We start from the raw sequence: 26,592 nt of genomic DNA, 5'->3' as shown, positions 1-26,592 counted from the left end.
GTTGCTGCGCGGGCCCGCCCACAGCGAGTGGAGTGAAGGGAACCGGGGCCCTCCTGGCTCGGCGGGAGCTCACACCCCGAGCCCGGGGGCTGGTTCCCCGCTTAGCGCTCTCCTTCTGCCGCGGGGTGTGTGTGTGCAAATAGGCTCAGGACTGAGGGGTGTTCGCAGAGCTGGGTGGGTGCTGGGTAGCCCGGGCGGGAATGCAGAGCAGCTGTCAGTTGGGATTGAGGAGCGTTGGCAGTGCGGGGTGGGTTAACCCAGGACTGGAGTAGCAAGGTGGGGGGTGGGCTGTGTGTCAGGACCGAAGGACATCAGCAGAGCTGGGGCAGGATGGAGATCCGGAAGTGCAATTGTGTGATGAAATCCCTGCTTTAACTCGAAATCTCAGTACAAGTGGAGACGCTCTCAGCAACTCTGCAAATTGTGTATTTGTATAACATTCTGCTCACAGAGTTGAAACAAACTTCAGCTAGGAAGTTGTGTAAAGTTCTGATTGCATGAACTCCTTTGTTCTGTTATATTGGTATTGTTCATGCTGCCTTAAGTAACTGTAACTATACGCTCTTGTGTAAATGAAGAATATGGTTAAAACTGTATGAAAGTTATACTCGGCAAATTTCTTCACAAAAATGTCTTTTGTTTTTTGGTTTTTAGAAACTGTGTTATCAACATTTGAAAAGTAGTTTTGCTGCAACAATTCATAGATTTTAAGGTCAGAAGGGACCATTGTATTTGTGTAAACTAACCTCCTGCATAGCCAGCCAAAGAACCTCACCCAGGAACATCTGTATGAAGCCCAAAACTTCTTTTTGAGCTATAGCATATCTTTTAGAAAGATATCCAGTCTTCAAATGATGGCGGATCCATCACATCCTTAGGTAAATTGTTCCAATGACTAATTACCTTTAGTGTTAAAAATATGCACCTTATTTCCAATCTGAATTTATCTAGCTTCAATTTTCTAGCCAGGAGCTCAATCTCATTCTACCTTTTTCTGCCTCATTAAAGAGCCATCTGCTATAAGAAATCTAACTCTTAAGTAGATATTTGTAGACTATTATCGGGTCACCTCTTAAGCTTCTCTTGGAAGATTGAGAATCTGTGTAGAAGGCCTTTGCAAAATAGTTTGAGAAACTAGCTTCATTTGTTTAGTCCTCCAGCTGCGAGTTAAGCTTCCCCCTTCTAGTCTGTATAGGGAGTTAGTTGTTAATGCCAATTAAGTCCTGTATTTAAAGAATTAGATTTAAGCTAACAATAGAAATCAGCTTCTCAGGTTACAGGTAGGTAGGTTACCATCCGGATAATGTGGATTTTTTTTTAATAACTTTGTGTAATCTTGGTTATCACTTTGATCACTTTAATGCAGCATTTTAGTAATAACTCTGGCTGCTTCTTCCCTTTGTGTATTGTGATTGTGATAGTCACTGATTGCTGCGGTAAACAATAAAGATTCTAGTACTTTGGGAAATTCTCAGATCTATATTTCCTTAGCTAAGCAACAGAATTTCTCAAATTTATGACAGTTATTTAAAATGTAGTGAATCATTTTGTCTCAAAGCCTTGATACTTCTGTTCTGCTATTCTTGACTCAGCCCTAAGTAATGCACCAAAACTGGTTTAGAAAAGAACTCTAGTTGCACCACTAAGGCTTCATCTACACTACGCAACTTTTAGCGGCACAGCTGTGTCACTACAGCCGTGTTGCTAAAAGTTGGGCAGCACAGTTGCTGTTTGTCGGCTCTTTTGCTGACCAAATATTTCCACCCCCAACGAGTGTCGTAGCTTTGTCAGCAGGAGAGTCGTTCCTCGTTGTCAGCAAAACTTTTTGTCTTTTTGGGGGGATGGTTGTCATTTTAACACCCCTGAAAGACAAAAGTTTTGTCATTCACGTGGCAGTGTAGACAAAGCCTCAGGCTAAGTCTACACTGGCAACTGACTGACACAACGTTTGTCTTTCTGGGGTGTTAAAATGACCTGACCACCCCCCTCCCCCCCCCCCCCCCCCCCAAAAAAAAAAAAAAAAGGTTTGCTGCAGCAAGTGGCAGGGTAAATGGCTAGTTGTTGGCTGGAGTGCTCTCCTGTCACAGCGCAAACCCTGCTCGTAGGGGGTGGAAGTATTTTGTTGGTGAAAGTGCCAGCAAACAGCATTTACGCTGTCCAACTTTTAGCAACATGGCCATGTCGCTAAAAGCTGTGTAGTGTAGACAAAGCCTAAGTAATAGCAGCCGCAGTACAATTGCATTCAATGGCCAAGAGTGAGGAAAAGTAGAAACGTTATATTAGGGGTACCTTTAAAATTAACATACCGGTCTTTACTCTGTTGCCTCCTTCTCTACACACACAGCACTGTTCTTATATCAATCTGTTGTCTTGTTATACTTCTGGTTTGTGACCTGTCTGGGCCAGAGACTGTCTTTGTTTTCCTTTTTTGTAGTATATCCAGCACAATGGGGATTTGATCATAGGCGTTAAGTGCTACTGCAGTAGAAATAACAGCTATAGTGACAATAAACTTTAGAAAGGGGAAACTTTTTAACGAAGAAACATCAAAAAGAGCCTAAAATCACAAAAAGGATGTTGAAATCCTTAGCTTTAGCATGGAGGTTGCTTAGAGATACAGCAGGAGTCTCAGAACTAGAGGTACGTGCATACCTCTGAACAAGAAGCATGCAGAAAGGCAAGAAGTAAATGGTTATAGCTAAATGGCAAGGATTCAGAGGTAATTTGGGACAAACAGAAATCCTTCAGAATATGGAAATCCAAATCAACTATAGCTAATGGAAAGGAGTATAAACTTTAGGAGGCAATACATCAGAAGAAAACTAGCTTGGGTTAAGATAGAATTTAGAGAGCAAATAGCTAAAGGTATAATAACAAGAGATTCTTTAAATCTTTCAGAAACAGGAAGGCTGCAAAAGAATCAGTGGGTCCCTTGGAGTAAAGGGAGCAATTAAGGAAGATATAGACATTGGTGATAAGCAAAATGTTTTCTTGGCATCAGTCTTTGCCAGTGAGGACATTTAGGAGATACTTTACTTTCTGGTAATAAGGCTGAGGTACTATCAGAGATTGAATTGTCAGAAGAAGAGGGGTAGTAAGTCACCAGGCCCAGAGAGTACATTAAAGCTTTCTGAAGTAGTTTAAGAATGAAGGTGCTAAACTGTTAGCAAATATATGCAACATCACATTAAAAACAGCTACAGGATTGGAAGGTAGAAAATGTTATATCTATATTTTAAAAAATGTTCTAAGTATAAGTTGGGAAATTGCAGACCAGTGAGCCTTACTTCTGTAACATAAATTGGTTGATAATTTAAAATTATAAAACACCTGTTGACCGTGATCTGTTAGGGAAAAACCAGCAGGTATTTGCAAAGGACTAGGAGGCCTAACTAATCGATTAAAATCTTAAATCATGTCAGTAAATTGTGGATAAAGGAGAACTGGATAGGCGTAATTTAGTTGGAATTTCAAAAATCCTGTGACAGTCCTTCACAAGAGAATACTAAGAAACTGGCTAGGAGAAAGAAAGCAGAGTAGGAATGAATGGCTAATTTTCCTCATGGCAAAAGGATAACAATGGGGTTCTGTATAGATCCTTTGTTTAATATATTTATTAATGATCTGGAAAGAAGGTTTAGTAGTCAGGTATCACACAGTTATTTGGGTTTGTCAAGTCCAGAGAGGATGGTAAGGAGCTTGAGAGAGATCTAAGCAAGCTGAGTGAATGGGCAACATAGTAACAGATTAAATTCTGAGTGGACAAATGCAAAATAATGCACATTGGAAAGGGTAATTCTAAAGCCTCTTGGCTTCTAAAATAAATGTAACAAGTTAGGAATTTCAGTGTGGACAGCTCAGTGAAGACCTTTACTCAATGTGCCACTGCTGTTGGAAAAGCAAACAGAATGTTAATATGCATGAGGAACGGGGTGGAGAATAAAACAAAAACAGTCATTATGTAAATCAGTGGTTCATTCTCTTATTGAATATCGTCTGTAGTACTGATTAGTCTATCTCAGAGGGGATACTGCAGAACTAGAGGTGTTTAGAGAAGGGTGATGAGAATGATCAGAGGCCTGGAAAATCCTTCATATGAGGAGCAGTTTATAAGACTGGTAATGTTCACCTTAGAGATGAGATGAATAATAGAAGAAGTGATAAAGGGGATACCAAATAACATATGAGAAAGGAAAGGACATTTGGGTGCTCCTGTTCATCCTTTCTCATAATACAAGAACAAGGAAATATTCAATGACACAGAAAAGTAGCTGATTTAAAACTGGTCAAAGGAAATATATGTTCATACAAAGCAGACTAAGCCTGTGGAACTCACTACTCCCAAGATTCCACTGAGGTCAAGACATTATTAGTATTTAAAAAGGGGATTGGACATTTATATGAAGAATGAGAACATCCAGAGTTATAATAGTGAAGAAGAAAAAAAATGACAGGGCTACAACCAGCAATACAGTTATGTACCTACACACACCACACATTCCCCAACAGCCCTGTGCTCCCCTGCCAAGATTAGAAACTCATAAGAAATTATCATGAATACTCATCCTGAGATGCCGAAAGAGTTTACAAAGGTGGTTAGTGTTTGTTTCTGTAAAGTGAGGTACAGAGATAAAAGTGACTTGTTCAAGGTCACACACTGAGTATGGAAGGAAGAGAACCAAGTGCCCTGTTTCCTTAGGCCCTGCTTTGACCCCCTAGATCCCACTCCCCTCTTAGAGCTGGGGACAGAACCCAGGAGTCCTGATTCCTAGCCCCTGCTGTCCTTAGCACCTGACCCTACTCCCCACCCAGAGCTGAGAAAAAAGCCAGACTTCTACTCCAGGTATCAGTTTCTGGTGTTGGTCTCCCCAGTGATCACCCAAAGGGGGAGTCTCTTAGCCTGCAAGTCCTCCTCCCTCCCAGTAGAAGAGCAACCCACTGTGCTTAGATTCCCTCCACCCAGCTCAGATCCCCCTGCCTTTCTGAACCCTCCATCTAATATATCTACGCCTCCCCTCAGTCCTGTCTAAGCATTTATTCTGTGGGGTGCCTTGCAAGGAAATAGAATGGGGGTGGGGGTGTTGCTGAGTGGCTTACTCTCTCTCCTCTCATCTATGTAATAGTGGGGTAATTTGCATTGAGGTTTTTTTAATGTGTGTGTTATCTCTGAGGTAAAGCCTGTGTGCAAAGGTTCCTGACCACCTTGATTCCTCCAGGAATATATTTCCACAGCCATGGGCCCCCTACTGACAAAGGTGTCTCCATCTCTCCCTGGCTTTGCTCTAGGGCCTGTGCACTGTCCGTGGGACATTTCCATGGTGGATGCAGGGGCAGGCCCTGGAGAGCTTTGAAGATCAGGGCACTGACCTTGGAAAAGGATGTGGAGTTCAATGGGGAATGGAGCAGCCAGGCTGAGGGAGTCTTTTTTTTACCAGAGTTGGGCTGCTGTGTTTGGCTCAGCTGGAGTTTTTCCAGGGGTTTCTTGTTCATTCCCAGGTTCAGGGCAAGGGATACAGCTCCTCCAAGTGCCTGGATCTCTCCTCAAAGAGAAGCTCCCCCATCTCCCTTGGAATCACCCCTCCCCTGTGGCTCACTGGGTAAAACCTTTGGGTATGAATGAATGTGGAACAAGAGGCACATTAAACAACTGCTTAAGCCATAGACAGTGCATGGCCTAGAAGTGTTATTCAGACTCAGAGCTGAGGCCTTGTCTACCCGGGGTTTTCAGCCACTGGGAGTAGCTGCCAAAATGCAAACACTCTGTGTAGACAGGATACGCCACGGTTTGTACTGATGGAGCTTAACCCTGCTTGAGACTAGGGTAAATTGCACTGACTTAAATCACAGTTTATGGGAGCTTTACCTGCCCACACTTGGAGGTTTGGGTCAGCGCAACTAATCCGTTATAGAAAACGCCTTCCTCTCCTTTGGTTACAGTGTCCTGCTGCCAAGAAAGGCCTACGAGTGACTCCCAAACTGTGTGCTGACTCACAGCCCAGAGTGGGATGTGCACAACATAACCGGCCCCATGCCAGCCTTTCCATCTACCTTAGAACCAACTGCTTCTGCTCCACCTCACAGAGCTACTGGTCTTTCTGTGCTCCCCTTGTCAGCACCGATGTGAAAAGCACAGAGAACTCTCTCCGTTCCACCCCCCACCCTACAGAGTGAACCCCTACCCCATCTCTGGGATATGCCACACCTGCAAAGATCAGTTCCTGCAGAGGGATTAGCTAGAGTGAGTGTGTGTGTGTGTGTGTGTAGGGGAGACTGGGGGTAGGAGGGAGGGTGCTGTTGGGAAACAGAATCCACATGAGGGGAAGCATGCAATGCTGCCACCACAGCCAGGGACTAGAGTGTTTATAGCCCAAAGAGAAGATCTGCCTTTAAGAGAAGACTCCTTTAATCCTACAACCACCACCACCACCCAAAGAGACTGAACATGTGAAGGAGTCTGGTGTCTCCTAGGCAGCCAGTTTAAGAATGATGGGCCAGATTCCCCTCTCATTCACCCTGGTGTAAATCTGGAGTAACCTTATTGGAGTCACTGGGGCTGATTCCCCTCTCATCCCGGTGTAAATCTGGAGGAATCCCATAGACTAAGGAAAGTTACACCAGCATAAAACCCATGGAAGGGCAGAATTAGGCCCAATGTATATGTTGTACAAGTAAATAATTTAAAACATTCTGCTAGTTCTAGTGCAGTGAATCAGGAGGTCTCTGGCTTAGCTGCTTCCTAGGGCTCTTTCCTGTTGTGGAGATGGTTTTCCATGGCAGCGCCAAGTGCCTTCTGGATATCTGCTGGCTCTGGTGGTGCCTCCTCATTCTTCAGTTTCTGCCCTGAGCTACTGTTGCAGGAAGCAAAGTAGGTTGAAAACCTAATGGAAGCAACTGAAAACAAGTTTTGACAACATTATTAACCAGCCCTATTCTTAATGCAAGGCCTTGCAGTTAAGGCATTGGGCAGGGATCCAGGAGACCTGGGTTTAACTACTGGCACTGTCACACACTCCCTGTTTGATTCTGGGCAAATTACTGATCCTCTCCAGGCTTTGGTTCCCCAGGAGATAATCCTTTGTGTCTGTCTTGTCTATTTAGATTGTAAATTCTTCAAGGCAGGGACTAGGGCCCCAATCTCAGCTGGTGCCTCTAATATAAATAACAGCCCAGGGAGGCAGGGGAACAAGAAAAGAGCACAGTGGGTAAGAGGGGAAGAGACTCACCCTTCACCTTTGCAATCTAGTTCAGCCTTGGAGTCCCTGCTCCTGCAATGGTGGGATGGGGGTGGTCTGGATTCCAGATGAAAATTGGCATTTTAGAACCCTGGATGGCAAAAGTTACTCAGTGGAATGGGGGGTTCTGGAGCTCAGGAAAGGGTGGATGGTTGCCTGTGGAGTGGAGAATTCTCCAGCTCCAAGCATGGGCTGTGTTATCCTGGGATGCTAGATCCAGGTGATGAGGCAAGCTGCTTTGTGGGATACAGTGCTCTAGACCCCAGGTAGGTTTCTAGGTCCTGGTAAATTTGCTGGCAGGTTGCAGATCTGGGAATTTAGGGGTTAATTTCCCCTCCTATCTGTGACAAGGCTCTGTGCCCAATGCATTCACTGCAATGTCAGTAGCACTAGGACCAGGTGGGAAGTAGCAAACGGACAGCGGCAGAAGGGTGACAGACTCCCTTACTCCCTCCTGGCTCTAGGGCTGAGAGTCGGGCAGGGGGTTGGGAGAGGGGATTCCCCTTTCGCTCTGGGGGTGGAGCGTGAGGCCGGACACTGGAGGGGAGGTGGGTGCAGTGGAGTGGGGGGCGGCAGCCTCACCTGCCCTTCCTGTGTTTGTAGCATCCCAGGCCAAGAGGTGCCACCCAAGGGGTGCCAGGACAGAGCGGAAGCGCTGCGCTGGTTTATGAAGCCTGAGTCTGGCCTGAGAGCCGGAAGGGGAGTAACGCAGCCGTGCCCGGGCTCTGGTGGCCACACCTCCTAGCCAGCCAGAGAGATTTCCCAGCCAGGCTCTGCATGGACTAACTTCAGTGGGGGCAGGCTGAGTCCAGGGGTGTGTGACTGTTATCACCCCTCCCCGGCGCCTTCCCAGCATTCATCTGTCATGACTTCGCACATCAGGGAGATGCGGCCAGGACGGAGATGTGGATAGGGAAGAGAGAAAAAAGAAACTGCTCCCTGAAATGCCCGCGAGACGGGGAGTGTTCACAGTATTGGGAGAGGTGTAGGGCTGCCAATGTGGGTTGTTTCCTGGAGGTTTCATCACAAGACATGATCTTTAATTAAAGTTTAATCCTGGATTCCTGGAGACTCCAGGACAATCCTGGAGGGCTGGCAACCCTAGAAAGGAGAGTGCCATGGAAGATGAGGGGAGCTGGCACAGGGGAGGAGCAGGAGAAGGGACCAGCATGGAAACGCAGGCACTGGCTGTGCACTCTGTGCCCCTCACTCTGGGCGAGGTCCAGGACCGGATGAACCTTTTGTTGGCCCGGCCCCAAACATATTTGTGGGCCCCCATGGAGGCAATGGAGCCTGGCACAGGGAGGTCAGTCCCCGGAGTGAGGGGCCAGCCAGGGGCAATGGGGCATAGCCCAGCCCACTGCGAGGGCACTATTTACAAACCGGCAGTTGCCAGACGCACAGTGGCCCATGCCATGCCACACAGCCCCCCCGCCCAACACCCCCGACTCCCTACGGCCAGAGGCCCCCCAGACCCACCCACAAATGTACAGCGCCCTGCACAACACCACCCCTGCCCACAGTCCCACCACAACTGCCCAGCACCCTCCACAGAACCCCCACTCCCTAGTGCCCCAACACACACACATCCTCCCTGCCCCTTCACAGCCCAGCACCCCCACAGACTCCCCACAGACCCACTCCCCCAAGCCCTGCCTCCTGGCTACACTCACCAGCCTTGCAGGGAGGTGACTGTGTCTGCCAGGCTGAGCCGGTAGCGCAGCCAGGACCGGTCCCAGGGCTGGGAATCGCTCTTGCCCCTCGGGAGTGGCGCGATCAGCCAGGCCAGGACCTGCCCTGCCAGGGTCCCTCAAGACATACTTGCCTGAAGGGGCCAGCCAAGCCCCCCACATACACACTGTTCCCCCCAGCTCAATTGGCTGACAGTGGCCAGGCTTCTGCACCAGTCCCAGGTGGCTCGGCTCCGGGAGGACAGGTGGGGCCCCACAGGTGGTGGGAAGCAGAGACTGCCTGGAGCCAGAGGTGCACTGGGGTCCGGCCAGGGGGCTGAGAGGAGCAGGGGGGTCAGGGGGCAGAGAGGAGCCCTTGGTCAGCTGAGAGGAGCAAGTGGTGGGCGGTGGGAGGGGCGGGGTCTCGGGGGGCAGTGCAAGCGGAGCAGGCCGGGGCCCCTTCTGAGCATGGGCCCGTCTGCATGGAGCCACTGGAGCCATTGTAAACCCGGCACTGGCGAGGTCCTTCCACTGGTAACGACTCTGTTTCAGTCACTGCAGCGGCCCTATCAGAGGCAGACAGGAGGGAGAGGTTGTCCCAACAATCGGTGTGTCACTGCCTCTTTCCCGCCCAGGTTTCAGAGTAGCAGCCATGTTAGTCTGTATTCGCAAAAAGAAAAGGAGTACTTGTGGCACCTTAGAGCTAACCAATTTATTTGAGCATAAGCTTTCGTGAGCTACAGCTCACTTCATCGGATGCATACTGTGGAAAGTGTAGAAGATCTTTTTATACACACAAAGCATGAAAAAATACCTCCCCCCACCCCACTCTCCTGCTGGTAATAGCTTATCTAAAGTGATCGCTCTCCTTACAATGTGTATGATAATCAAGTTGGGCCATTTCCAGCACAAATCCAGGTTTTCTCACCCTCCCCACCCCCCCCCCACACAAACCCACTCTCCTGCTGGTAATAGCTTATCTAAAGTGACCACTCTCCTTACCATGTGTATGATAATCAAGGTGGGCCATTTCCAGCACAAATCCAGGGTTTAACAAGTACGTCGGGGGGGGGGGGGGGGGGGTAGGAAAAAACAAGGGGAAATAGGTTACCTTGCATAATGACTTAGCCACTCCCAGTCTCTATTCAAGTCTAAGTTAATTGTATCCAATTTGGAAATGAATTCCAATTCAACAGTTTCTTGCTGGAGTCTGGATTTGAAGTTTTTTTGTTGTAATATCGCAACTTTCATGTCTGTAATCGTGTGACCAGAGAGATTGAAGTGTTCTCCGACTGGTTTATGAATGTTATAATTCTTGACATCTGATTTGTGTCCATTTATTCTTTTACGTAGAGACTGTCCAGTTTGACCAATGTACATGGCAGAGGGGCACATGATGGGATATATCACATTGGTGGATGTGCAGGTATGTATAAAAAGATCTTCTACACTTTCCACAGTATGCATCTGATGAAGTGAGCTGTAGCTCATGAAAGCTTATGCTCAGATAAATTGGTTAGTCTCTAAGGTGCCACAAGTACTCCTTTTCCCTCCCAGCTCACCCTCAAAATAAACCAGCCCACTCTTGCTTTCTCCAGGTTCTTTGTTTCTTGTTTCTTCTGCTCGAACGTGGCATCTTGTCCCTGGAGGTTCTGGTCAGGCCATTTAGCACGTTTGGAGTTTGCTCTCCCCCCCGGAAATTGAAAGACGTATCCCTGTTCCTTCAGAAATACTGCGGAGCTGTTTCCCTGCACATTCAATAGCCCCCTAGTGTGTGAGGGGAGCATTTGACAGAGCAGCAGGAAAGAGTGGCTGACGTACTGTGCCTAAAGCTGGGGGGTGGCACGTTCCTGGGATCTGTTCCTTGCCGTTCTGCAGCAGCCGCAGGCAAATGGTGAATTCCTGCTCGCACCCTGATCTCTTGTCCGGGGACCTGGGCAAACCAGCGGGCAGACGCTGAGATGACACCCGGCGAACTCACACACCTGGGCGAGGAGGGAGAGTGGGTTGTGGAGAGGTGTGTCTTGTTAGGCCAATGAAGGAGAAGGGGAGCGTCTGACGCTCCTGGAGGAGGCTGCTGATTCGCTGTCACATATGTTAGGGGTGGTCCGTGAGTGAGAGGGTGAGCTGTGACTCCATGACGTCTCACTCTGCAGTGGTAAGGCTGGAAGCTGCAGTGCTTTGTGTGGTGGAGAGGCGGGACGAGGGGCGGGCACGCAGCTCAGAAACTTACAACACTGTTAGATTGCCCCCTTGAGTGTGAACCACTCTCCCCGTAACCTCCCTGTAACGAGCCCACATGGCTGCCAGTCAGGAGCCAGTGGCTGGGAGCTAGACAAGTTCACACCCGAAACCCAAGGTGCACATTTCAGCAGTGAGGGAGATTAACCATTGGAGCAGGTTCCTGAGGGCTGTGGTGGATTCTGCATCAGGCCCAGTCTCTAAGGGCTTATCTATACACAGACGTTTGTACAGTCTGCGCACTGGTTTAACTGAAATCGGTAGAGAAATAGATTCAGTGAAACTGATACAACCCCTGGACTCACACTGGTTTAAAACTGGTTATATCTCAGAACTGCTGTAAACCAGGTTTCAGCTGATGTAAGAGAGTCCACAGCCAAAGTTGCACTGATATACCTGAGAGGTGTGATTTCTACTGACTTAGCTAAACCTGGGCTTGTCTACACTGCAAAGTTATACCCATGTAAGTGAATGTGTGAATTTAAAGTTACCCTGGTATTACCCCCTTCTCCACTTCCCCAATGTGGACACCCTTATTCTGGTACAAGACCAGCTTTTTTTTGTTTTTTGTTTTTGTTTTTGTTTTGTTTAGCTTAAACTCATTCCTAAGTGGCATAAGCTAAACTGAAAAAAAGGGCACTCTGCTATAAAAGTGTGTACATGGTGGGCTATATCAGCAGAACCATATTGATATAATTATATTGTGTAACTTACACAAAATTTCCCCATATAGACAAGGCCTTGTTCCAGTAGAAAAGTGCCTATTTCCTGTTTAGTTTATGTCACTTGGGAAGGGGTTAAAGGGGTATAAGAGAGTCTATATGAAAACTTACATTGGTATAAGTAGATCAGCATAATTGGTAACATGTTCCCACATAGACAGAGCCTTTGTGTATAGACCAGGCCTAAATCGAGATTGGGCTGGTCTTTCTGAAAGCCTTGCTCTGGTTCAGCCACAAATTATTGGACTCCATGCAGAGATCCCTGGGGGAAATGATCTGGCCTGTGTTTATGCAGGAGACCAGACTACATCATGATGGTCTTTTCAGGCCTTAAAATCTGTGATCAGCAATAGAATTTAGGGGACACCAAATTTGTGCAGACTGTAGGTAATGTGAAGACTGCAGTGAGTGACCTCCCTCAAACTGACGGACATTTGAAAGATGAGGGCGGGAAGACACCAACCTGGGCATGGTGCTGTGGAGTAAATGACGCTGGCTCAGGTTGTGCTGAGCATGAAGGGGCTCAATATGGAAGTGTCTTTCTTGCTACTCCCCCAAGGAGCAGAAAGCACAAGACGACCTAGCCAGGGCATGAGGACCTATGCTCATGGTTGGGTTTGTATGTCAAGGCAGATGCAGGGAGGGCAGTGGCCTCCCATTAGGTGGCTGTGGGCCCTGCAGGAGAGGATCAGAGCACCCCAGGCTGTGGGAAAAGGAGAAGGGTGTCATGCACTGACCCCAGCTTGTTTCTTTTCCCACAGAGAAGCTCCTCCCACCACGTCCCTGCTGGGTGCAGAAGGTCTGATCAGTGTGAGCTCACCATCGTCTCAGTCCCAGGTGAGTGACCAGAGCGATTCCTGGCTCCCTTCAGTAAATGGAGAGGAGGGGAGCTCTGAGATCTGTTCCCCATTGACCCCGCAGGAGGGAGTGATGGCTCCACCCTGCCCTCTTGAGTGCAGAGGGGGTCCTGTCTCCTTTCAATGGCTTCACAGAACCTATTGGACGAAGCTACCCCATACCGATTGGCTCTGGCACTGGGGGTGTGTGGGCAGGGAGGGTGGGGTTGAGACATTTGAGGACCACCAGCGAGGCTGCATAGCAGGCTGTGATTTCCCTCTCCTGTTGGGGTATCTGCCTCTCTAGCCATTTTGGAAGAGGGGGAGAAGATTCCTGGACTTGCAGCTAATTTGGTGCCTGGCTTTGGGGAGAGTGAAAACAGAAACACAGGGAGTAGTAAGGGCCAGTTTCAAAGGGCAGCTCCACCAGCTCCACTCTGTGCACTGGGTCCCACAAAGACCCCTCCAAGAAGTGGCAGAGGAGCAGCTCCCCATTCTTCTTGGGTGCTGGACTGGGTCTCAGAACAGTTCTCATGCCCAGTAATCCACAGCCCCCAGGCTGGGCCTCCTGCAGTGTAGAGGATTGAGCTGCCACTCAACCATCTTCCTGAACCCTTCCCATTGTTGTACAGACCCTCAGAGTCACAGGGGGAGAGAGGCAGCTGCATTGTGTGCTCAAACCCAGCTGGCCCTTCCACAATGGTGGCAGCACAGCCCGGGGACTGATGAGCCTCAGGAGGGTCTTCAAGAGAGCATCCAACATAACTGGGCTGATCTCTCACTGCTGCAGGCTCCTACTCCTCCAAAGAAGCTCCAGTCTCATCTGCTGCCATGTTTCCTGGGGGGCCATGTGGATTGGTCCTTGCTCTCTTTTGGCTGGCACTCAGCACAGTCCACTCAGCAGCTAACTCGTCCCAGATGTGCCCAACTCAGCAGCCAGGTAAGGAGGCAGCAGTCTACGTCCCCTTTCCAGGCCTGTGGTAGGAAATATCTGTGAGGCTTCCCGGGGCCTCCCTGACACACCCTGTTAGGCAGAGCTGGAGGGAAGAGGCTGGTGTGTTACAATGATCCCATGGTAGGTTTCCATAGCACCAAGTCACACGCTATGGAAATTGTAGTCATCTCCAGGCTGAGCAACTGGAGAGGGGAAATGACATTCAGTCCCTGAGAACAACTGAGCCATTGAGCCAGGGGATAGGCCAGCCAGTGTGGCCCAGAGGAAGATCTGTATGGTGCTCATGGCACAGGCAGTAGGAAGAGAGGGAAGGGTCCAGGGGAGGCCTGTTGGGGAGAAGATTGTGTTCAGCATTTGTCTTTACAGCCCATACAACAGTCTGTCTGGGAGGGTGAGGGCCATGGAGTGGCCAGATTGGACCAGAGCAGGGGTCCACCCAGCCCTATTTCCTGACAGCCAGTTCCACCAGAGTCAGAGGAAGAGACAAGAGACCCCCTAGTGAACAGTGATGGAGTATCTTACCCCAAAGAGGAAGCTTCTTCCTGACCCCTATCAATTAGAGGTCAGGTTCATGCCCCCAAACGGTAGGGTTTATATCCCTGCCAAAACTCTAGTTATTTTTCATCTTTATTCTTATGATTCTGAACATTTATATGGATAATGGGAATAGCCAATTTTTTTTGGATCCTGCTAATCCCTTGGCCTCAGTAAGATATTATGGCAGCGAGGTCCAGAGGCAATTTGTGTGTTGTGTGAAAAAGTATTTCCTTAGATTAGTTTTAAATTTGTCATCTTGCAGTGTCATTGAGTGTCCCCTGGTCTCCTAACACAAGAACAGAGTGAACAGCAGTACCAATCTACCTTCTCTGTCCAGTTCATTATTATTTATATTTTTATCCCATCTCCTCTTACTCACCACCTCTCTAAACAGCCCCAGTCTTCTCAATCTCTCTCCATAAAGGAGTCCCCATGGAGCCTCTGGTTCTGACAGATCCTTGCTGTGGTGGGGGGGACCAGAACTACAGGTTGGTTTCTCTGTGAGTGGACTGGGTATACTGTGATCTCCCCTCCCGCACTGGTGGTCCCACCTCATTCCCCTTCATGCTGGGGTCTCCTGGCTCCGCTCAGACATGCAAAGAACTTCCCAGGAGCACAGTAGCACCCGGGATCATTTAAAATTGTTGCATCCTTCTTCTAGGTGTTTCAGTCTGGCCTGTCCATTCCTGCTCCATCCCTGAGGGCTCCTCTGTGCAGATCCCAGTGAGCATTTCTGGAAGCATGTCTGAAGTGTGTAAGAGAAACCCCTACGCTTCCCAGTGCGACAACATCTTGGTCCTAAACAGCCAGAAACCACAATATTTAAACAGCAACCTTGAAGGCCACATCACCTTGTCAGATAAGTACTTCACTGTTGAGAACATGAGCAAATGGCTTGAAGGAGACTATCAGATTAAACACTGGAATGGAACCATTACAGCATCTGTCTCCCTGAAGGTGGCTGGTACATTCTCAGAAGACTCCTTTTCCCCAGCCCTGGGACAGTCCAAGTGTCCAAACTCCAACCCCACCCTGCCAGCTGCCAGGCCTGTATTGAGGCTATATGGTTCTCCTGCAGTCCTATCCCTGTGCCAGGACCCTCAGCCCATGCTGTGACCTTAACCCCCACTTGGAGTGGTGGTGGCAGGTGGGACCCCCATCCCCTCCTGAAGAGGCAGAGGCATTAACATGAGGTTCCATTCTTCACTTCAGGGGTGGCAGTGCTCTTCCCCTCCTGCCACACATAGCACCCCCTGCTGGGTGGAGCTGGCAGGGCCCACGCAGCACTGAGGCTGGGAGTTAACGTGCCAATGAGATGCATGGGGAGATCACCCCTTTCAAAGTGACTGTCTCAGGCTCGCTGCAGGCTCAGTCAACTGTTGCATTGGCTACTCAGGTCATATTTTCTCTCCCCCACCACAAGAGCTAGAAACTTTTGAAAACTCCCTCCTCCCCGTTCTTGGTCATGAGCCCTTTGGGGCAGGGTCTGTCTCTCCCTGTGTATCTGTGCAGTGCCCAGCACAATGGGGCCCTGATCTTAACTGGAGCCCCTAGTTGTTACTGAAATACAAATAACCATTCATTACATTTTCTTCTCCTGTACAATTTCTGTTTATTGAATCCTTTCTGGGATCCCACCTCCTATCTTGTCATTCCAGATCCCACCCTATTCTCCCCTTCCACACCAGGGAGCCCCAAGGCTATTGAGAGATCTTCCAGTGGGACTGCAGAAGGGAAGAGTAAGTGAAAAGAAATTATTCCCTCTATCTGGTTAGCGCCATATGTTCCTCAAACATTTGGGAAACTTGTGTCTGGATGACGTCCCATCCTGTGCAAAATTCCAGTGGATTTGTCTCCATAGGCCCATGGAGTCCAGATGTGTTCTGCTCTCCTTGGCCCCAAATATCACATGGGGAGCGTTTAATGTTAAGTTCCCTTTGGAAATTTTCACCATTTGAACAACTGCATATTCTAAGCAGAGGCAACATGTGAGGCAGTCTGTCTAGAGGTTGGAGCAGTGGTCTAAGAGCCAGGACTCCTGGGTTCTATACCAAGCCCTTCCACAGATTTTTTGTGTTAATCACATGACAATGCTTTTACTTCCTGATTGCATGACAAATATGGTTAAAGAAGAGTTAGTGAGGTTAAGTGGTGCAGGCATGGGACTGGGACTCAGAGACATGGGCTCTGTTCCCAGCTATGCTGCTGACCTGCCATGTCACCTTGGGTGAGCCACTTTGCCACCAGTTCTCCTCCTGCACTGTGTCTCTCTTGTCTATTTAGGGTGTGAGCTCTTCGGGGTTAGAGCTATCTCTCACTCTGTCTGTGCAGGACCCAGCATAATGGGGCCCTGATCTGGGTTGGAGCCTCTAGGTGCTATTGTAATACATATGAATTATAACAACAATAAAACATCACACAAGTTGGGACTATTTACAGTCAAGTATAGAATTGGAAACTTGTGCAATGTGTGGTTAAGAAGGTTACAGCACAAATCCTCTATTCCATATGATTGGTCTGCAGCCTGGGAATTATTCACTGGTGAAACTGATAGATAATTAGATATCCGAGAGACAGGGTGTGGGAGGTAATATCTTTTATTGGACCAACTTCTGGTGGTGAGAGACACAAGCTTTCAGTAAAAGATATTACCTCCTTCCGCCCCTCCTTGTCTCTCTAATATCCTGAGACTAACAAGGCTACAACAATACTGCAAATAGATACTCAGATGTAAATTTGAATCTGAAAGTCAAGAATTTTGCAGTTGGTGCCTTCCTGGGGGCGTGAACTGTGCAATCAAGGGGAACTAATTTTGCAGTTGTTGTGTGGGAAGCCTGTCAAGATTATTCACTGCAGATTATTCCCTCAGCTCTAATAGTAATACTGACCCACTGACCTACTTCCCAGTAACTAGTGATGATTAGTTACTGGTTGAAAAGAGTTTTGGGCTTCGTGGGTAAAAGGGCAAAAAATTAATATTATTTATCATTATTTGACTGTACATTCCTCAAGTTCCCAATAAGGGCCCAATGCTGCAGACTATTGAGCTCCTCAGTAGCTTACAAAATCACACCCTACCTGAGATTGCATTGATCTTGCCACAGTATGGGGTGGGGAAGAAAAGTGATGGCAATCTCTTCCATTTCTATTACTCCAGTGATAACATGTCTTTCAGCACATGAATAACGCAGGATATTTCAGCCTTTGATTTATTTGTGGTTTTATTTCAGATCCATCAAACTCCACCCACTATGCATATTTGGCTCTGTTAGTGGTGCCTTTTGTGGTAGTTGGTTGGGTGCTATGGAAATATGTGAGACGGCACAGTCCAGATGGACGAAGATTCAGACTCATTAGGATTAACTGGAAGCAGCAGGTCCCAGAAGGAATGAATGGGTGTGCTCTCGCAAATGGAGACGCACAAATGAATGAACATGCACGCACCAGTGAACATGACCATGCCAGTGGATGTCAGCACCTCAGTGGACATGGACATAGTGACGGACATGGATACACAAGTGTACATGTACACACTGGTGAACATATACACCACAACGGACATGGACACACCAATGAACATGGCCGTGCTACTGTGCCTCTCTTGCAGGGAGCTGGGGCTGAACTGCATAGGCTGTCTGGTGAGGAGAATCCTCCACAAGCAGTGATTACCCCCTCCTAGCACATGATGCACATGGGGGCAGACAGACATCATCTGCCTCAGCAGTGTGGTCCACATGCATTTTTTCCACCAACTGGTGCAGGGGCTGGAGCTGGTAACCTCAGTTTCTGACTTCCAGTTCACCACAGTGCCTGATTCTGCCTTGCTGTGTCTTATTACTGACAGTTTTTGATGCCTGGTGCAGGTCTCCAAGGCTGTTCCAGGAAGGGCTGAGATTTATATAATTGGCAGAGACCTACAGCCCACTTCTCACATTAATCCATCCTGTGGTTGAGCTGGGACAATCTGCAGACTTGGGCAGATGTCCCAATATCAGTCACACTCAGGGCAGCTCCCCCCACAAGGCTCTCTAAAGATTCAGGCACATGTTGCTGCATCGGTTACACCCAGGGCAGCTCCTGCCTCTAAGAGCAATTGCCTCAGGCTCTCTGCAAACCCAGGAGATGTCACTGCATCAGCTACACTCAGGTGACATTGTCAGATTTTTCTCTGCATCTGCGAGAGCTAGCAACATAGTGGTGGTGTTTTATTAAAAGTGGGATTCTGCTGTAGTCGCATGACTCCAGAAGTTGGTGCCCTACTAGTAGATTTATAGTGCCTATACCTTTTAATCCAGTCCCGGGCAGAGACTTGATACCTCAACAAACACTTTCCCATTTCAGTGTGCTTGGCGTATATCTATTTATGTCAGGGGTGGCCAACCGGTGGCTCCAGAGCCACATGCGGCTCTTCACAAGTTAATATGTGGCTCCTTGCATAGGCACCGACTCCGGGGCTGGAGCTACAGGCACCAACTTTCCAATGTGCCAGGGGGCGCTCACTGCTAACCCGCTGGCTCTGCCACAGGCCCTGCCCCCACTCCACCCCTTCTCGCCCCCTCCCCTGAGCCTGCCGTGCCCTTGCTCCTCCTCCCACTCCCCAGAGCCTCCTGCATGCCATGAAACAGCTGATCAGGAGGTGCACGGAGGGAGGAGGAGGTGCTGATTGGCAGGGCAGCCGGTGGGTGGGAGGCACTGGAAGCGGCGGGGGCGGGGCAGGGGAGAGCTGATGGGGGGCTGCTGATGTATTACTGTGGCTCTTTGGCAATGTACATTGGTAAATTCTGGCTCCTTCTCAGGCTCAGGTTGGCCACCCCTGATCTATGTCCTCTTCTTACACAGTTTAACCAATCCAAGCAAAGAGTAGCTTTGCCAAAGTTTGTTGCTGTTTTCTTTGGTTAAGATAGAAATTTCTGAAGACCCTTGCTCACTCAAACAATAGGCATGGAGTTTATCACAGTTTAAGAGAGAATGTATTTGGTCCCAACATTATTAATACTGGGCTACATACCACAAAACATGCCCTACTGATTACATACATCCCTTCTCTCATAGTGCAAAGCACACAGAGTCGCATCACAATGAACAATAAATACAGCGCACAAGAGTTATTTGCCAGCAACCTTCTGCCACATTTTCTGGTCTTCCCACAGCCTTGAGAAACATTCCGTACTGCAATCTGTCCATCCAGTCAGCCATATCATAAACCACATTCACCATGGACGCCCCCTGCCCTGGCACCTGATACTAGTCCCTGCAATCTTCTTCCACTCATCCAAACCACATGTCCTGCAATCTCATCTTCTTCGTCTGATCATCTGCCATATATAATAGTTATTTTATTTGTTAATATTTATTTTTGAATATTATTAATCTTATTAAATTGTGTATTGTTATATATAAATTATTATTGATTATTATTTTATAATTACTCTGGTTATTTATATTCCAGTGGGGCTGGGACCTCATCCATTGAAATGACAGCAAGGATGCAAAGCTGACATTAGTAACACTGAAAGTCCTCAGAAAACATGAAACGATTCATAGATTTTCATAGATCCATGGCTTTTAAGACCAGAAGGGACGATTAGATCATCTAGTCTGACCTCCTGCATAGCACAGGCAGAGAATTCCACCCAGTTACCCCAATATTGAGCCCAATAATACGTGTCTGACTAAAGCAGATCTTCCAGAAAGATATCCAGATGACACCAAGCTGGAAGGGGCGGCAAGTGCTTTGGAGGATAGGATTATAATCCAAAATGATCTGGACAAACTGGAGAAATGGTCTGAAGTAAATAGGATGAAATTCAATAAGGACAAATGCAAAGTACTCCACTTAGGAAGGAACAATCAGCTGCACACACACAAAATGGGAAACGACTGCCTAGGAAGGAGTACTGCGGAAAGGGATCTGTGGGTCATAGTGGATCACAAGCTAAATATGAGTCAACAGTGTAACGCTGTTGCAAAAAAAGCAAACATCATTCTGGGATGTATAGCAGGAGTATTGTGAGCAAGACATGAGAAGTAATTCTTCCACTCTACTCTGTGCTGATTAGGCCTCAGCTGGAGTATTGTATCCAGTTCTGGGCGCCACATTTCAGGAAAGATGTGGATAAACTGGAGAAAGTTCAGAGAAGAGCAACAAAAATGATTAAAGGGCTAGAAAACATGACCTATGAGGGAAGATTGAAAAAATTGGGTTTGTTTAGTCTGGAGAAGAGAAGACTGAGAGGGGACATGATACCAGTTTTCAAGTACGTAAAATGTTGTTACAAGGAGGAGGGAGAAAAATTGTTCTTCTTAACCTCTGAGGATAGGGCAAGAAGCAATGGGCTTAAACTGCAGCGAGGGCGGTTTAGGTTGGACATTAGGAAAAACTTCCTAACTGTCAGAGTGGTTAAGCACTGGAATAAATTGCCTAAGGAGGTTGTGGAATCTCCATCACTGGGGATTTTGAAAAGCAGGTTAGACAAACACCTGTCAGGGATGGTCTAGATAATACTTAGTCCTGCCTTGAGTGCAGGGGACTGGACTAGATGACCTCTCGAGATCCCTTTCAGTTCTATGATTCTATGATTTGAAGCCATCCACCCCTTCCCTTGGGAGTTTATTGCACTGGTTAATCACCCTGACTCTTAATTTTTTTTTTTTGCCTTATTTCTAAGTATAATTCGTTTGATTTTAACACATTGATTGGTTCTTGTTGTGCCTTTCTCTGCAAGATTGAAGAGCCCAGTATTTCCTCCCCATTACGGTATTTATACAAGGTAATCAAGCCACCTCTTCATCTTCTTTTTTAATAAGCTCAGCTGATTTAGCCCCTTCAGTCTTTTAAGGAAGAAACACCTTCCATGAGCAGGTTATTCCATTATTAACTTTGTCTCAGACCCTGTGGATGATCCACTCAGTGGAGGGTTTTAAAAACAGGGTTGACAATCACCTCTCAGGGATGGTCTGCAGGTTTACTTGGTGCTGCTTTGATGCGGGGGATGGACTAACTAGATGACCTCTTAAGGTCCCTTCCAGCCCTACATTTCTATGATTGAAATCAAAGCTTGAGCATGTGAGCTGATGCTGCTCCATGTCAGGGATGTAGCTACAGGGGTCCTGTGTTCTGCTGTGAATATGGCCCTACATTGCCTGAAACTGCTCCTGAATATCAGCTGCTTCTGGGGAAGTTGCAATAAACCCCTATAGCCTTGCCCCTCCACTTGGAATGGCAGTGGAGGCCATATTGGCTGTTCTCTTCCTCTTCTGCCACATACACAGCCCACAACTGGGGGGCTGGTGGGGCCCCCAGGGCAGTGTGGCTAGGGGTTAACACCCCACTGATATGCATGGGGCAACTCCCTCACTCTCAGAGCGATTGTGTCAGGCTCTCAGTAGACTCAGGTAATCATCGCTATGTCCGTTACATTTGGTTCATGTTTCTGAGCTTTTTTTTCCAACCACAGGGGCTTGAAAATAACTTTTTTAAAAAAATGGAAGTTTAGCTTCTAATCTAATCGCTGGACTCCAGGAGCCTGTGCCTTTGCCTTAATCTGGCACTGCCATAAAGGTGACAGATGTCCATTCACATATACCGGGGACTAAACACTCAGCCAAAGCCTACCTTCATTTACACCCATCCAAACCCTTTTATTTCAGCAGGACTGCACAGGCAGCACTTAAGCCAGCTTTTTGGGCCCATATTTTGCCATTAGGGTTCAGGTCAACCTCTTTACTGTTTTAATATCTTGTTCCCTTGGCGTTATTTTGACTCAAACCCCACTAGAGTCAGTGGGAATCTTTCTATTGTTTTCAAGAGGCTTTTGATCACCCCTTTGTTATTTGACATAAAAGACCCAGTTTGAGGCAGGTCTGACTTAGCTGTTGTGTAGACAGAAAAACTGCTTCCGTGGCCGGCAACAAAAGGGCTGTTTTGGTACTTGTGTGGGGGATTTATCTGTTCGGGCCACATGATCTGCTTCTGGGTTTTATACTTAAGTCTCTATTTTCATATCTTGCAAAAATCCTATCCCTTGGAACAGAGAGGGAGACGTTCCCCAGGACGGGGAAGGATTAGGGAGTGTTAGGGAAAAGGGAGTGGGGGGTGGTTCCAGATGCATTTTTTGCTTCAATCTTTACTAAAAGTTAATTGTGACCAGATACTTAATACAATTTATATTAACAAGGTGGAAGGATCTCAAGTCAAAACAGGGAAAGAACAGTGTGACGAGTAGCCCACTGAACGCACCCCTTCCACCAGCCTGGGCTCCCTCACCCTGTCCTGCTGTGCCCGGCCCTCAAGCCTTCTCTGGTACTCACACAGGTAGGGAAACACCCAGCTGTAGAATCACACAGAGTCTGCAATCAGCTCTGTGTAGGACGGCTCAACTTGGGAACTGCCTAGCACTCAAGTGAACACACTCTCTGGAGTGTAAACCCCAAATTATATTGTCTTGTGCTGTATAGAGATCTATACAATGTAAACTCATGACATTTGCCCCCTCCCTCAAGGTGGAGGAAGATATGCACAGCTTTTTGCATCCCCCACAGTTATGAATTGCACAAACTGGGTTTTAGAATAAACAAAACACAAGTTTATTAACTACAAAAGGTAGATTTTAAGTGATTATAAGGGATAGCAAACAGAACAAAGCAGATTACTGAGCAAATAAAACAAAACATGCAAACTAAGTTTATTACACTAAATTAACTGGTAGCAAGTTCTCACCCTAAATGTTGTTTTGTGCAGTCTTGCCAACCCTGTCAGTTAAACATCATGAAACAGACCCGAAAGTAAATTGTGAAACTGTCTTAAAAATCATAAGACTTTTTGAAAGGTTACAATTTTTGTTTTCTCTCCCTGATTTTTTTTTAAACATCATCCCCATCTGTGCAAAAATTTTACTTGAAACGCAAACAAATTATACACAAAGGAATAGACTGGATAGGAGGCTCCCATCTCTTCCTCTTGACGGATGGAATGGACGCCCTTCGTGATACCTTACTATGTCCTCTCTGGACCTCTGGGCATTATGGGTCTGATTCACCGCTGCCCTTACTTACTCACATCAATGCAAAGTGGATGTCAAACCATTCTGATGTTGTGGTGTTTTGCACTAACTTTGGACTAGTGTAAATGACTATACATAAGGTACTTCGTAACAGTGGTTTTATACAGGTTGCAGAGTTTCTTGAAGGTAAACGGCGCTGCTTGCAGCTTAAATCTCCAGGCATACCCTTCACAGGCTAGATCTTTCTCACCTGGGCTCAGCCCCTGCCCTCCCCCCCAGTTTAGTTCCTTTGTTTCTTCAGGTGTATTCAGCATTCTTCCTTCTTGGGTGGGGAGGAAGTGGAGAACAACCAACTCACTCCCCAGCCTTAAATAGGATTTGCATCCTTTGTTTCCTAGTCTGACCCCCACACCCTTCCAGTGGAAAAATACCAGCAGATCAAGATGGTGTTCAGTACCAGGTCACAGGATCACCTGACCTTGCAGTGTCAAAGCAGCAGCCCAGGAAGCTTCACATGAAGGTGGGAGATTAGCATCTTCAAAGACCTATTGTCCTTCCTAATGGCCCATTCAGGCTGAGTGCATACTGTCTGGTGGGCGTTCCCCAAGTGTAAACCACAGTTGTGATTGTTACATAGTCAATATTTCTAACTTCAGATACAGAAATCATACATGCATAGAAATAGGATAATCATAGTCAGTAAATCATAACCTTTCCAATGATATCTCACGTGACGCATCATGCATGAAACATATCTTGGTTATGCCATATTCATATCGTAACAATGTTTCTTTGAAGAATATGGGGTGTAGCGTCACAAACAAGTTAAAGATTATCTAGATAAATTAGACATATTTAAATCAGCAGGGCCTGAGGAAATTTACCTTAGGGTACTTAAGGAACAAGCCACGTCATTCTCAGAACCATTACCAAGTGTCTTTGAGAACTCACAGAGGATGGTGAGGGTTGCTGCTCCCAGATTATGACAGACGACCCCCCTACACACACTTTTTTTCAGACCACTTTAAGCACTGCCTCCCACCCTGACCCTTCCAAGATCTCTTCCCTTAGCCTCGATCCCCACCACCACCAAATCCTGCACTTTCTAGCCTATCTTTCCCACCCTCTTGTTGCTTCCTCATCAAAGCCTCCCTGTCCAGTTTGCATGTCCTGACCAGAAAATAAAAATCTTGTCCTGTCCCAGACCATCCCTCCTCCCTCAAAGTGATCTTCCTCAGTCTGCTACCTCCCCCCACCCCCCCAAAAAATCTGCCCCATCTAGGATGATTCTCTACTCTCACCTTGACTGAGTGTCCCCTGTCCCTCAAAAAACACTCTCCTGGATCTTCTTCTTCTTTCCCCTCAGATGAAATATATCCCTCCCACCCACCCCCACCTTGATTCTTTCCCAGAATATTTCTCCCTGAAAAATTGTCCCTTTCTTTCAAGCTGGTTTCTCTTCCCCATCTAAATCAATCAATCGATCTTCCCTCCCCGCTCAGCTCCTTCCTCCCATCCCCAAATCCTCCTCCCACCTTCCAACCTAGGTGTTTCTCCATAATCCTCCTCCACCATTTGTCTCCCCTTGAAGAAATCTTCCATTGCTCCTTTTCCCCCCATTCCCTCTGCATCCCCATCCCTCTTACCGTACCAGGGGCATCTGAGGGCAGGAGAGCCACCCAGAAAAATCTCTGAGTTCATAGATATGAATGTGTGACCTGTCTCCTGGGAGAGCTCCAGGGCCTTAGCAGGCTGCAGTGATGAATCCCAAAAGTAGTGTCATGCCTGCCCAGCAGGTGCACAGACTGATGGCCCCTAGCAGCAATAGGTGGCAGTTACAAACTGCCTCTTCCCTGCCCAGCCCATCCATCAGCTAGCTGTGGGGGACTGATGGTAGGGAGAGGGCTCAACACCCAGCTCAGGCTCCCCTCCCCCTCTCTTCCAGCTGAGGCATGGGACACCGTTGTTCCTCCAGGCTGTAAACTGAGGGTGTGAGAGTCCCTGCCCCACTTCCCTGAAACCACATCCAGTGTCAGGACACCTAAGTTCTGTTCCAGCTCTGCCCCAAGACCTGATGTCTGACCTTAGACAAGTTAAATTCCCGCTCTGTGTTTCAGTTTCCCGTTTGTTGTGTCTGTTTAGATAAGATGGTCTGACACTTGTTTTCATGTTGGCTGAGCTGTGTGTGCTGTCCACACTGCAGAATCCAGGCCTCTGCCAGGACAGTGCCTTGCTGCAAGCAGCCGTTGAACAAAACAAGGTTGTTGGGTATAAAAAACCATTCTTTTTTTAAATTATAAAGTCCTGTCAGTTTACCCAGCCCTGGGGTCATCAGCCAGCAAAGCCAGCCACCAACTGGTAGGTTCTGGTCCACTAAAGCCTATCCAAGGACAAAATGTGGCTGCTCTTAACTCAGAGGCTTGTGGAAAATGCTGCTGCCAAGGGGATTCAGAACAGACAATCCCCTTCATCTGTCCACCTCACCTGCTTTGCTTGTCAGCTCTTGGCTGGCCACTGCCAGAGGGGGGATGGCTCCTGCCCCTCCCTGTGGGGGAGGATGTCATTCTGGAATGGAGACAGGGGACTGGGTACCAGTCACTGGTGTTCTACTGGAGGGGAAAGATGTCAATCCAAAACAAAGGCAGGAGATTGGCCAGGTCCCCAGGGTGACTAAACCAGTCAGCTGCCCTGGGAGGCAGGGCATTTAGCTTTGAAAAGAGAGAGGGGCTGCAGGCACACCCAAGGCAGCAGCAGGAGAAGGTGGGGGTGGGGGTGGGGGTATAGCAGGGATATGCCTGGGCAGCTGAACCAAGCTCCAGTCACAGCTGTGTGCACTCTAGCTCCAAGGCTTATGGAGGTCAGAGTGGGGTGTGGAGGGGGTTGTGCTGCTGGGGACTCGGTCTGGGCTAGTTGTAGAGCTGGAGAGCAAAAGCTGAAACACTGAGTTAAAGTTGGGTGACCAGATATCATGTGTGAAAAATTGGGACCCCTTTTTGGGGGGGAGGTACGTTGTGTATATAAGACAAAGTCCCTAATATCAGGACGTCTGGTCATCATAGGTTAAAGGGGGAGAGGTGCCTGTGTAACTCTTAGCAGGGTTCCTCTCCATGATCTCCCCTTGGGATTGACCAGGGATCACCCTGCCTGGCTCCAACCATTGTTCTATTGCTAAGTGCGGTATTTGCCCTGGGATGAATAGCCACTCTCCCCAAAAGGGAGGCTATTGCTTAGGGGTGTTAGGCAAGAGTTAAAATTCAGTTAGCAGCTGAATTCAGTTAACTAGCAAGCAGAAATACGGGAAGCCCAAGGACACTGACAAGTGTAAACACTTGATAAACTTATATGGTCAAATGTCCGCCCAGTAACTTGGCTGTTAGAACGGAACAAACCCTCCCTT

General features: G+C 47.7%; 2 protein-coding genes across 2 annotated transcripts in view; one reads left to right on the top strand and one right to left on the bottom strand.

The window, feature by feature from the left end:
- LOC119567445 (maestro heat-like repeat-containing protein family member 1) overlaps nucleotides 1-26,592 on the bottom strand; it is an 850,842-nt gene that overhangs the window by 437,984 nt on the left and 386,266 nt on the right. The window lies entirely within an intron of this gene.
- LOC119567446 lies at nucleotides 10,279-18,681 on the top strand. The gene is made up of 6 exons (XM_043528866.1): nucleotides 10,279-10,328; nucleotides 12,627-12,702; nucleotides 13,492-13,641; nucleotides 14,855-15,157; nucleotides 15,852-15,932; nucleotides 17,424-18,681. Exons 1-6 carry the CDS (start codon nucleotides 10,281-10,283, stop codon nucleotides 17,870-17,872), a joined length of 1,107 nt encoding a protein of 368 aa, XP_043384801.1. The 5' UTR covers nucleotides 10,279-10,280; the 3' UTR covers nucleotides 17,873-18,681.

This window comes from Chelonia mydas, chromosome 14, assembly GCF_015237465.2.
Source record: "Chelonia mydas isolate rCheMyd1 chromosome 14, rCheMyd1.pri.v2, whole genome shotgun sequence".
Classification (NCBI taxonomy): domain Eukaryota; kingdom Metazoa; phylum Chordata; order Testudines; family Cheloniidae; genus Chelonia; species Chelonia mydas.
Note: the sequence above shows the minus strand (reverse complement) of the source record. Positions and strands in the feature narration are given on the sequence as shown.

Bases quoted from the DNA above. Each gene is read 5' to 3' on its own strand.
- LOC119567446 (XM_043528866.1), top strand. From the start codon at position 10,281: ATGGCAGAGGGGCACATGATGGGATATATCACATTGGTGGATGTGCAG. The intron at 12,703-13,491 runs GTGAGTGACCAG...TCACTGCTGCAG, and splicing joins CACCATCGTCTCAGTCCCAG to GCTCCTACTCCTCCAAAGAA. The intron at 15,158-15,851 runs GTACATTCTCAG...TTGTCATTCCAG, and splicing joins TGTCTCCCTGAAGGTGGCTG to ATCCCACCCTATTCTCCCCT.